The sequence below is a fragment of the Salmo salar genome, chromosome ssa02 (genome assembly GCF_905237065.1).
Source record: "Salmo salar chromosome ssa02, Ssal_v3.1, whole genome shotgun sequence".
Taxonomy (NCBI): Eukaryota; Metazoa; Chordata; class Actinopteri; order Salmoniformes; family Salmonidae; genus Salmo; species Salmo salar.
Window position 1 is genome coordinate 83,840,942 of NC_059443.1, and position 12,876 is coordinate 83,853,817.

A 12,876-nucleotide genomic window follows, 5' to 3' on the forward strand; every position below is an offset into this window, starting at 1 on the left:
TAGTCTAGTTACAGAGACAGTAGTGTAGTCTAGTTACAGAGACAGTAGTGTAGTCTAGTTACAGAGACAGTAGTGTAGTCTAGTTATAGAGACAATAGTAGTTATAGAGACAGTAGTGTAGTCTAGTTACAGAGACAGTAGTGTAGTCTAGTTACAGAGATAGTAGTCTAGTTATAGAAACAGTAGTGTAGTCTAGTTATAGAGACAGTAGTGTAGTCTAGTTATAGAGACAGTAGTGTAGTCTAGTTATAGAGACAGTAGTCTAGTTAGAGACAGTAGTGTAGTTATAGACACAGTGTAGTCTAGTTATATGGACAGTAGTGTAGTCTAATTATAGAGACAGTAGTGTAGTCTAGTTATAGAGACAGTAGTGTAGTCTAGTTATAGAGACAGTAGTCTAGTTATAGACACAGTGTAGTCTAGTTATAGAGACAGTAGTCTAGTTATAGAGACAGTAGTGTAGTCTAGTTATAGAGACAGTAGTGTAGTCTAGTTATAGAGACAGTAGTGTAGTCTAGTTATAGAGACAGTAGTCTAGTTATAGAGACAGTAGTCTAGTTATAGAGACAGTAGTGTAGTCTAGTTATAGAGACAGTAGTGTAGTCTAGTTATAGAGACAGTAGTCTAGTTATAGAGACAGTAGTCTAGTTATAGAGACAGTAGTGTAGTCTAGTTATAGAGACAGTAGTGTAGTCTAGTTATAGACAGTAATCTAGTTATAGAGACAGTAGTGTAGTTATAGACACAGTGTAGTCTAGTTATATGGACAGTAGTGTAGTCTAAGTATAGAGACAGTAGTGTAGTCTAGTTATAGAGACAGTAGTGTAGTCTAGTTAAAGAGACAGTAGTCTAGTTATAGAGACAGTAGTCTAGTTATAGAGACAGTAGTCTAGTTATAGAGACAGTAGTGTAGTCTAGTTATATGGACAGTAGTGTAGTCTATAGAGACAATAGTGTAGTCTAGTTATAGAGACAGTAGTGTAGTCTAGTTATAGAGACAGTAGTGTAGTCTAGTTATAGAGACAGTAGTGTAGTCTAGTTATAGAGACAGTAGTCTAGTTATAGAGACAGTAGTGTAGTTATAGAGACAGTAGTGTAGTTATAGACACAGTGTAGTCTAGTTATATGGACAGTAGTGTAGTCTAATTATAGAGACAGTAGTGTAGTCTAGTTATAGAGACAGTAGTGTAGTCTAGTTATAGAGACAGTAGTCTAGTTATAGAGACAGTAGTCTAGTTATAGAGACAGTAGTGTAGTTATAGACAGTAGTGTAGTCTAGTTATAGAGACAGTAGTCTAGTTATAGAGACAGTAGTGTAGTCTAGTTATAGAGACAGTAGTGTAGTCCAGTTATAGAGACAGTAGTCTAGTTATAGAGACAGTAGTCTAGTTATAGAGACAGTAGTCTAGTTATAGAGACAGTAGTGTAGTTATAGACAGTAGTGTAGTCTAGTTAGACAATGAGGCTGCAGTAGCACCTCTGACTCACCAGGGGGCGTAGGAGGCTGCTATGAAGAAATAGATCACCATTCTGTCACACATGTGGAAACAGTGCTCCACAGACCTAGAGAGATACAGAACATGATTATACATACTGCTGCTATTAACCATATACACTACCTAACCCTAACCTTATACACAGATCGGCAGGTAGACTGGTGGTTAGAGCGTTGGGCCAGTAACCGAAATGTTGCTGGATCGAATCCCAGAGCTGACAAGGTAAAAATCTGTCGTTCTGATCCATGAACAAGACAGTTAACCCCCTGTTCCCCGGTAGACCGTCATTGTAAATAACAATTTGTTCTTAACTGACTTTTCTTTTTTTCTTTTTTTAATGTGGAAACAACACCCTACAGAGAAATTATTACAGGCTACATACTATCTAACCCTAAACCACAGTATAGACCATTACTACAACCCTGTTATAACATGATAATATTTTTACACTAGAACCACAGAATAACCCTGCAGAGACAAACATTACCATCTCTGTAATGACAACATCATTACATTGATATAACTCTAATCCCCTCCCAGAGAGGGAGAGATAGAGAGAGGGGGGAGAGGGTAGAGAGAGAGGGATAGAGAAAAATAAAAAGTGTTTTTGTGTGTGTTTTTGTGTGTGTTTTTGTGTGTGTTTTGTGTGTGTTTTGTGTGCGCGTGACTGTGTGTGTGTACCGTAGGTGGCTTTTCTTCCAGGTCACCGTGTGGAACAGAGTAGAGATGAGGAAGAGGGAGGTGAGCCCCGCCCCATAGAGCCAGGCTGAGACACGCTCCCATTGGTCCTCAGACAGGAAGTGCAGCACAGAGCTGCCCAATAGGCTGGGGATTACCCACAGCTGCAGGAAATAGAACACATACACAAATTATTCAATTCAACAATGGTGGTCCTTTGTAGCTCAGTGGGTTCAACTCCCAGGACCACCCAAACATAACACGGTGGTCCTCTGTAGCTCTGTTGGTTCAACTCCCAGGACAACCCAAACATAACACGGTGGTCCTCTGTAGCTCTGTTGGTTCAACTCCCAGGACCACCCAAACATAACACGGTGGTCCTCTGTTGGTTCAACTCCCAGGACAACCCAAACATAACACGGTGGTCCTCTGTAGCTCTGTTGGTTCAACTCCCAGGACCACCCAAACATAACATGTATGCACACATGACTGTTAGTCGCTTTGGACAAAAGTGTCTGCTAAGTGGCATTGTTAGATTATAATCATGATTATAATAATTATTATTTTATGTGTGTTACTGTGTGTTACTGTGTGTCAGTGGCAGTGTGTGTCTTATTGTGTGTGTGTGTCTCATTGTGTGTGTGTTTGTTTCGGTATGTATGTATGTATTTGTGTTTGTATGTGTGTGTTTGTATGTGTATATGTTCGTGTGTTTCTCTCTGTGTGTGTGTGTGTGTGTGTGTGTGTGTGTGTGTGTGTGTGTGTGTGTGTGTGTGTTCTCACCGCGTGTGTAGCACAGTTTGCAGCATGTTCATAGTCTGTGGGTTGATACCTCTTATTGGACGGAACTCTGTTATTCATAAATCTGGAATTCAGAATAGACAACAAACAGAACAATCAGCGTTCTGCCTCGTTCATACAGTAACATCACTGACTACATATTATTAAATGTTACTCCTCGTTCATACAGTAACATCACTGATTCTATATCATTAAATGTTACTCCTCGTTCATACAGTAACATCACTGGCTACATGTTATTAAATGTTACTCCTCGTTCATACAGTAACATCACTGACTACATGTTATTAAATGTTACTCCTCGTTCATACAGTAACATCACTGACTACATGTTATTAAATATTACTCCTCGTTCTGACAGTAACATCACTGACTACGTTATTAAATGTTACTCCTCGTTCTGACAGTAACATCACTGACTACATGTTATTAAATGTTACTCCTCGTTCATACAGTAACATCACTGACTACATGTTATTAAATATTACTCCTCGTTCTGACAGTAACATCACTGACTACGTTATTAAATGTTACTCCTCGTTCTGACAGTAACATCACTGACTACATGTTATTAAATGTTACTCCTCGTTCTGACAGTAACATCACTGACTACATGTTATTAAATGTTACTCCTCGTTCTGACAGTAACATCACTGACTACATGTTATTAAATGTTACTCCTCGTTCTGACAGTAACATCACTGACTACGTTATTAAATGTTACTCCTCGTTCTGACAGTAACATCACTGACTACATGTTATTAAATGTTACTCCTCGTTCTTACAGTAACATCACTGACTACATGTTATTAAATATTACTCCTCGTTCTGACAGTAACATCACTGACTACATGTTATTAAATGTTACTCCTCGTTCTGACAGTAACATCACTGACTACGTTATTAAATGTTACTCCTCGTTCTGACAGTAACATCACTGACTACATGTTATTAAATGTTACTCCTCGTTCATACAGTAACATCACTGACTACATGTTATTAAATGTTACTCCTCGTTCTGACAGTAACATCACTGGATACATGTTATTAAATGTTACTCCTCGTTCTGACAGTAACATCACTGACTACGTTATTAAATGTTACTCCTCGTTCTGACAGTAACATCACTGACTACATGTTATTAAATGTTACTCCTCGTTCATACAGTAACATCACTGACTACATGTTATTAAATATTACTCCTCGTTCTGACAGTAACATCACTGACTACGTTATTAAATGTTACTCCTCGTTCTGACAGTAACATCACTGACTACATGTTATTAAATGTTACTCCTCGTTCATACAGTAACATCACTGACTACATGTTATTAAATGTTACTCCTCGTTCTGACAGTAACATCACTGACTACATGTTATTAAATGTTACTCCTCGTTCTGACAGTAACATCACTGGCTACATGTTATTAAATGTTACTCCTCGTTCATACAGTAACATCACTGACTACATGTTATTAAATGTTACTCCTCGTTCTGACAGTAACATCACTGGCTACATGTTATTAAATGTTACTCCTCGTTCATACAGTAACATCACTGACTACATGTTATTAAATGTTACTCCTCGTTCATACAGTAACATCACTGACTACATGTTATTAAATGTTACTCCTCAGAGAGAATAAAGTAGACGGCATCGGTCAAAATCGTGATTTATGACCCTATGTCCGGATGATGCCTACATGCCCAAATAAGGGCATCCGGTCAGGACATCCTGGCGGGAAGGTGTCACGTGGTTAGGGCCATATAGTTGCCTGGGGGGTTGTGTTTGAACATTTCAAAGAAGATGGCTCCACACCCCACCTATTTTATTGCTCTTAGGGTTGTCTATGAAGTAGGAATGTCCGGGGGGGGGATTGTGTTGGAGGCAGACGCCTTATAAATAAGACCCAGAACAACACATGCGGCCCCAGAACACTAAACAAGATTTTAAAAATAAACATGGATTTTGTGATCAGTGGCAAAGCAGTGATGACCGTAACAATGGAAGCAGGACCGCGGCTGAAACATAGAGAAAAGGCCCAGTATAAAGCAACAATATACGATGCGCCAAAAAAGCGGTTTCTATGCGTGTATAGAACCCAAATACCGCCCGCAACTGCACTGAAAGATCAAGTGATGATGTCTAATGGACAGCACTGGGGGTATCAGTTTGATTACCCGGCCTGTAGAGTGAAACTCTGTACCGTAGCCGAAGGTGGACAATTTACAGACCAGACTTTAGGAGTGGACTACGGGGTTGAAGACTGGTTGGTTTTTCGCAAGGTTGTGTGTCCCGAACTGAGAGTTACCACAAAGGGGTATAGCTTGTTCACGGGCTACGAGACCCGTTGGGCAGGTACCCCAGAATCCTCAGGAAGAGTATTTCACAGGGTGAAAATACAGAGAAAGAATGGACTTCCTTGTGGCTGCGTGGAGTTCTATATCAGCAACGAGGAAACCCGCAACCAAAACATTTGTGGTGGTGGCCTGACTGGGGATTTCAGGTTGCGCATGCTTATTCCTTTTAAAAGTTGGGATCTAATTGAATTGAAAATGTTACAGTTGTTGGACACTGTTTTTGTACAGAACAAACAGTGGCAGAGCATTGTTCGGCTAAGAAAGTACATAATATACTGCTCAAAAAAATAAAGGAAACACATAAACAACACATCCTAGATCTGAATGAAAGAAATAATCTTATTAAATACTTTTTTCTTTACATAGTTGAATGTGCTGACAACAAAATCACACAAAAATAATCAATGGAAATCCAATTTATCAACCCATGGAGGTCTGGATTTGGAGTCACACTCAAAATTAAAGTGGAAAACCACACTACAGGCTGATCCAACTTTGATGTAATGTCCTTAAAACAAGTCAAAATGAGGCTCAGTAGTGTGTGTGGCCTCCACGTGCCTGTATGACCTCCCTACAACGCCTGGGCATGCTCCTGATGAGGTGGCGGATGGTCTCCTGAGGGATCTGCCAACTCCTGGACAGTCTGTGGTGCAACGTGGCGTTGGTGGATGGAGCGAGACATGATGTCCCAGATGTGCTCAATTGGATTCAGGTCTGGGGAACGGGCGGGCCAGTCCATAGCATCAATGCCTTCCTCTTGCAGGAACTGCTGACACACTCCAGCCACATGAGGTCTAGCATTGTCTTGCATTAGGAGGAACCCAGGGCCAACCGCACCAGCATATGGTCTCACAAGGGGTCTGAGGATCTCATCTCGGTACCTAATGGCAGTCAGGCTACCTCTGGCAAGCACATGGAGGGCTGTGCGGCCCCCCAAAGAAATGCCACCCCACACCATGACTGACCCACCGCCAAACCGGTCATGCTGGAGGATGTTGCAGGCAGCAGAAGGTTCTCCACGGCGTCTCCAGACTCTGTCACGTCTGTCACGTGCTCAGTGTGAACCTGCTTTCATCTGTGAAGAGCACAGGGCGCCAGTGGCGAATTTGCCAATCTTGGTGTTCTCTGGCAAATGCCAAACGCCCTGCACGGTGTTGGGCTGTAAGCACAACCCCACCTGTGGACGTCGGGCCCTCATACCACCCTCATGGAGTCTGTTTCTGACCGTTTGAGCAGACACATGCACATTTGTGGCCTGCTGGAGGTCATTTTGCAGGGCTCTGGCAGTGCTTCTCCTGCTCCTCCTTGCACAAAGGCGGAGGTAGCGGTCCTGCTGCTGGGTTGTTGCCCTCCTATGGCCTCCTCCACGTCTCCTGATGTACTGGCCTGTCTCCTGGTAGCGCCTCCATGCTCTGGACACTATGCTGACAGAGACAGCAAACCTTCTTGCCACAGCTCGCATTGATGTGCCATCCTGGATGAGCTGCACTACCTGAGCCACTTGTGTGGGTTGTAGACTCCTTCTCATGCTACCACTAGAATGAAAGCACCGCCAGCATTCAAAAGTGACCAAAACATCAGCCAGGAAGCATAGGAACTGAAAAGTGGTCTGTGGTCCCCACCTGCAGAACCACTCCTTTATTGGGGGTGTCTTGCTAATTGCCTATAATTTCCACCTGTTGTCTATTCCATTTGCACAACAGCATGTGAAATGTATTGTCAATCAGTGTTGCTTCCTAAGTGGACAGTTTGATTTCACAGAAGTGTGATTGACTTGGAGTTACATTGTGTTGTTTAAGTGTTCCCTTTCTTTTTTTGAGCAGTGTATATACGAATCCTGAGGATTATGATTCAAAGGAACCCCAAGAAGGATCATCCTCAGAAGGGTCAGCCCCCAAAGAAAACTAAGTACGCGGCTGCGTTAACCACGCCCTGACCCCCCAAAGGACTTGTTCTACAATAAAAGGAGGTCCCTTAAAGCCTCCACTTCTTCATTTCAGCATATACCATGGATATTCCTACAACATACCAGGACTCCGATAAGTCATGGGGGCCAGACCCTAAGGACTCTATGCCTCGCAGCCAACCATTCTACTCCCCCCAGCCAAGACTCCCCCCAGCCTACATGAACTGAAGGAGGCGATCTACATCCACGAGAAACTCAAAGAAATCCGACACACCCTGGTGGACGACAACAAATACAGGGAAGCTGTGGTGGCGGATATGATGACTTTCTGGCTCAACAAAAGCCAAGAGAACGAATGACAATACACATTTGTTATTTAGATGTAAAGCAATGGGGAACTACATACATACGATGTTAGAGACAATAAATATTTTTTTTCTTTTGAGAGAACTTACAAATGTGATGCATCAAATTATTGAAAATAAAGTGAACAATGTATCGTTCTGCACAACCCATAACACATGGGCTAATGTAGAGCGTGTGCTAAAAATGGAGCAAATCATGAATCATGTACTACATACGGGCGAGAGTCTACAATGGACACAACTGGTCTCACGTCTTGTGGATGATTCTGAAGAACTAGAAACAACCTTGTCTAAGATTTTATTTTATTTGTTTGAAACACCGTTTAATTGTAACATGTATCATATTTGTTGTTTATATACTTATATAGCGGATGTGTGTTTTAAAAATTCAGCGACACAAGCCTGTAAATCTAAACCAAATATACAGGGTGTTGCATGCTTGGATCGTTGAGAAAACGGGGACAAGTATCCTGCAACAAATCCTGAATTGTCTGTATACGTAATACTTGATGATTGCAAAAATAAAAATACAAAATGAAAATGAAATGTTGCCGTTATTTGAAAGTGGCTCATTAATGTTATTGTACCTCAGAGAGGCAGGAAGGATGGCGGAGCAGATGTTGAAAAACGTGTATTATACCCCCTCTAACCCGGGGTCTTATGGGGGTAAGGAGTGTTTACAGAGAGCTATAGCCGAAGAAACAGGTAGCCGGTTAGAATTTGCTCAAGTGAATGAGTGGTTAGCCGCGCAGGATGCTTATACTCTGCATAAACCTGTACGAAAACAATTTCCAAGAAATATAGTTTTTTCTACTGATCCCTTGTCCCAGTTTCAGGCGGATCTATGTGACATGCAGGCCCTTGCAGATAAAAATGATGGAAATCGATACATGCTAACGGTTATAGATATTTTCTCTAAAATGGCATTTGTAAGGGTCTTAAAAAATAAGAGCGGGGCAGAGGTGACCGGGGCCTTTGACGCTATCTTGAAGGCAGGAGGAGTCCCCAAGAAAGTGCAGACTGATGGTGTAAAATAATTTTTTAATAATACTTTTCAGAAACTCATGAAGAAGCACAATATAGTACATTTTGCTACAGGCTCGGATTTGAAAGCTTCAGTTGTTGAACGCTTTAACAGAACTCTGAAGGAGCGGATGTGGAGATATTTTACAGCTCACAACACGCATAGATATATTGATATAGTTCAAGATTTAGTAAAGGGTTACAACTACCATAAGAGTATAAGGATGAAGCCCGCAGAGGTCTCTTCTGAAAACTCTTTTCAAGTCTTTAAAAATCTGTATGGTTTGTTCCCCCTTCGCCGTAAGAAAAAAAAAGATTTTAAATTCAAAGTGGGGGACTTGGTACGTATATCCAAGTTGAGGGGTGTTTTCGACAAAAAATATGAGCAAGGTTACAGCGATGAGTTGTTCACCGTTACCGAATGTCTACCGCGCATACCCCCTGTCTACATGTTAAAAGATTATGACGGGGAGCTAACATTATCTTCAACACATTTGGCCGTATCCAAATCATTTCCCGCTGTTTGGATATTTTCAGGACCCTGCATTTGTTTTTTAAGTCTATCCAACTCTTGTTGAGGCACCAAGTACATTTTATTTGCCATCACACTCTGTGTTCAACCCCCACGCCTGGCAGCAATAAGGCTGGTGATGAAAGGCACAGCTATAGTTAGCAACGGCAGAAGAAAACCCCCAGACTGTTGTAGGCTATGTCTTTTCTTTTGAAGACTGGCTCTTTTATTGGCAAAGAGTTTGATTGCGGTCTTTTGTCTCTTTAATTTTTTTAATTGGGTCAGGGTGAGTGGAATGCGCCCTTTGAGAAGATTCAAAGCAATCTCACATAGGGATAATATGAGATCTGAAGAACAGTGACCCAAGATGGCCTTCCGTTCTTTAGCTGTAGCCCCAACTAGGCTTCTCAAGAGGGGCAGGTTTCTTTTAAAATGCAGAGACATAGCGGTTACTTTTTAGGAATGTACGCAGCCGGCCACTCCCACGGGAACAGGCCGGTTCGGAGCCTCAGGTGTTTACGTTTACATTTACATTATAGTAATTTAGCAGACGCTCTTATCCAGAGCGACTTACAGTAGTGAATACATACATTTCATTTTCATTTCATGCATTTTTTTTTGTACTGGCCCCCCGTGGGAATCGAACCCACAACCCTGGCGTTGCACACACCATGCTCTACCAACTGAGCCACAGGGAAGGCTGTGTTCTGGAGTATTTGCTTTTAAATCCACGATTAAATAAGAAAATGGCGCTTTGGTAGCGTCCTCATAGCTCTCCATAAAGTAGGATTTCCTTCCCGGGTACATCTGCTGAGCTAGAGTGTTAATTTGTAGTTTGTTTCTAGGGTTTTTGAACAAAACCATGTAATTGGCGTTCAAACTAATGGTATGGCTATTTTTACCTTGGTGAAACACATTCTGCACCAAGTAAAGCATGGACAGGTTTCTATGATGAGTATATTGGGTAAAAGCTCGTGCAATTTCAGGATGTTCGCTACCTGCAAATAGCATATCGTCCAAAACCAGCAGATTGTTTTTATGAGGAGGTAAAAGTTCATAATCAGACAGGGATTCAGGTATTCCTTCAACACACTTGATTTTTATTTTCTTCAACAGTTCATCATACAAAGGCTGATAACACGAATAACACCACACAATATTGTCAGGCTTCTGAGATAACACATGTTCAGAATTCTCTAAAATACTTTTTACAAAACAAGTTTTACCACTGTTGGAGGGGCCTGCGATTAAGGCCGAAATTGGTAGTTGCAACCGGGGGTCAAAACCTTCTACAGCAGCCATTATATCTTAAGCTTTAAGACACACTGGGGCTTGTAGCATAAGTCAGTAGCCAAAGGGCAATGTGGTCCCGTCAGATAAAAGCAGTCTCTTGTCACAGACTACCCTGAATCTTTTAGTAAGTGGGGCATTCCTTAGATGGAAGCCCTTTTTATCCCTAACTATTATTATTTTTTTTTAGGAGCTAAAAATCTCCAAGTCACTATTCCGATCGTTTATGAACCCCTCGACCAAGCGTGTGATTGATTACAAGTTTACACGCGGGGCATTTTCGTAGTTTTGAGTCACGCCTTTGGCTTTCAACAGCACGTGATTGTCTTCAGTCCTAAAAGCATAGCTTTTGGGCCCACAGGAGGACCATTCTGTGATATGGTCACCATCTGAGTTCACTCGTTAAAAAAAATCAAAAGTCGATTCTATTTCAAGTTCTACAAATAAAGTTGAAACATCACAGCAATATTCTAGGGGTGGTTTTTGAGAGTCTGAATGTCAGTTTGAACCCTGTTTGACCCCAACCATGACCAGAACCATCAGAGGGGTTGTGTTCTATATATGAGGGCCTCTCTTAGGTTTGTATTGTGCTTGCTTTGGCAGCACATATACTAAAATTGGATCGATACAGAGAAGATTAGCATGGCCCCTTCTCCATTGCACCAGGGCAATGTCTTGCCTCAAGAATGAAAAATGTGAAATTTCGTATTGGTCTGAAAAACCAAATTCCAAAAATTCTTCGGGTTCTTTAATGATCGACGTTGTTAGCATATTGCATCTCTGCGAAAGCTTCCCCCAAAGAGAGTTTAAGTACAATTTCGACACATTTTGTTTGGTTTTGTTGACCTCTATTCTGTCAGGGTCAAGAAGTAAGCCTTCTCGTCGTGATAGTCTCGAATGTACTTGTCTTTGCGCTCTTGATCTGTGACCGATGAAGGATAGCCTGAAGCCATTTGCTTGCATCTCAAGAAGGTCTTGATGTACTCTTTAAAAAGAGTGTCTGATTTGCTGGAAAAGTTCCACACTTCAAAGATTTTGGCCATGCGATACCCCTTCTCTAGAGCCTTAGAGAATTCAACTGTGACCCTTACACCTGTCAGGGCTCTTTCCTGATCTGAGTGATCACAAGGCTTTTCCTGGTTGTTGTTTTCACTGCAGGTGTGACATAGGGGAAAGAAAAGTTTTCCTTGAGGTCCCTTGTAAGGCAATACTGGTATAAACAAACCCCTAGGAGGGTAGACAGTTGCTTTGATCAGACCAAAATTGTTTTGGGGTAAGTCAAAGTCACGGTGAATAATTTCAGGATGCCCCATAGGATAGCATGAGGGACTCATTACATGAGGATAAAAGATTGTAAAATCTACATATCCCATTGTCTCGTCGGGTTGCGCTACATACTGCAAAGTCAAAGCATTGGTACGGCCTCCATACAAGGCCTGTCGTGGTTCCAAGGGTTCTGGTGTGTCAAAGCTGGAAAGGAAAGCTCGAACATGAGGATCAGACTTTTTGAGTGCGGTCCACTCATGCTCCCACATCACATTCACTTTCAAACCGTAAGTAGCCTGTAAAGATTCCAATTTGTCTTGAAACTCTTGGTACATTTCCCCAAAAGTATTTTTGGTTAGGACACACATGGCCTGTGGCTCAAAGCAAGATTTACAACCGTGGAAGAAACAACCGTTGTACTCAAACACGGTCTCAACGCCGTCAATACAGTAACATCACTGATTCTATATCATTAAATGTTACTCCTCGTTCATACAGTAACATCACTGACTACTTGTTATTAAATGTTACTCCTCGTTCATACAGTAACATCACTGACTACATGTTATTAAATGTTACTCCTCGTTCATACAGTAACATCACTGACTACATGTTATTAAATGTTACTCCTCATTCATACAGTAACATCACTGACTACATGTTATTAAATGTTACTCCTCGTTCATACAGTAACATCACTGACTACATGTTATTAAATGTTACTCCTCGTTCATACAGTAACATCACTGACTACATGTTATTAAATGTTACTCCTCGTTCATACAGTATCATCACTGACTACATGTTATTAAATGTTACTCCTCGTTCATACAGTAACATCACTGACTACATGTTATTAAATGTTACTCCTCGTTCATACAGTAACATCACTGACTACATGTTATTAAATGTTACTCCTCGTTCATACAGTAACATCACTGACTACATGTTATTAAATGTTACTCCTCATTCATACAGTAACATCACTGACTACATGTTATTAAATGTTACTCCTCGTTCTGACAGTAACATCACTGACTACATGTTATTAAATGTTACTCCTCGTTCATACAGTAACATCACTGACTACATGTTATTAAATGTTACTCCTCGTTCATACAGTAACATCACTGACTACATATTATTAAATGATACTGCCCCCTCCCTCTATTCATCCCC

General features: G+C 41.3%; 1 protein-coding gene and 1 pseudogene across 1 annotated transcript in view; one reads left to right on the forward strand and one right to left on the reverse strand.

Moving 5' to 3' along the window:
• Positions 1–12,876, reverse strand: part of LOC106591432 (monocyte to macrophage differentiation factor 2) — a 36,968-nt gene that overhangs the window by 8,676 nt on the left and 15,416 nt on the right. Inside the window, exons 2-4 of the mRNA XM_045711296.1 lie at positions 2,958–3,039; positions 2,178–2,338; positions 1,489–1,563 (exon numbers count right to left, since the gene is read on the reverse strand). Coding sequence (XP_045567252.1) covers positions 1,489–1,563; positions 2,178–2,338; positions 2,958–3,039 — 318 coding nt within the window. The remainder of the gene's footprint in view (positions 1–1,488; positions 1,564–2,177; positions 2,339–2,957; positions 3,040–12,876) is intronic.
• On the forward strand, positions 11,019–11,082 carry LOC123740247 (uncharacterized; annotated as a pseudogene).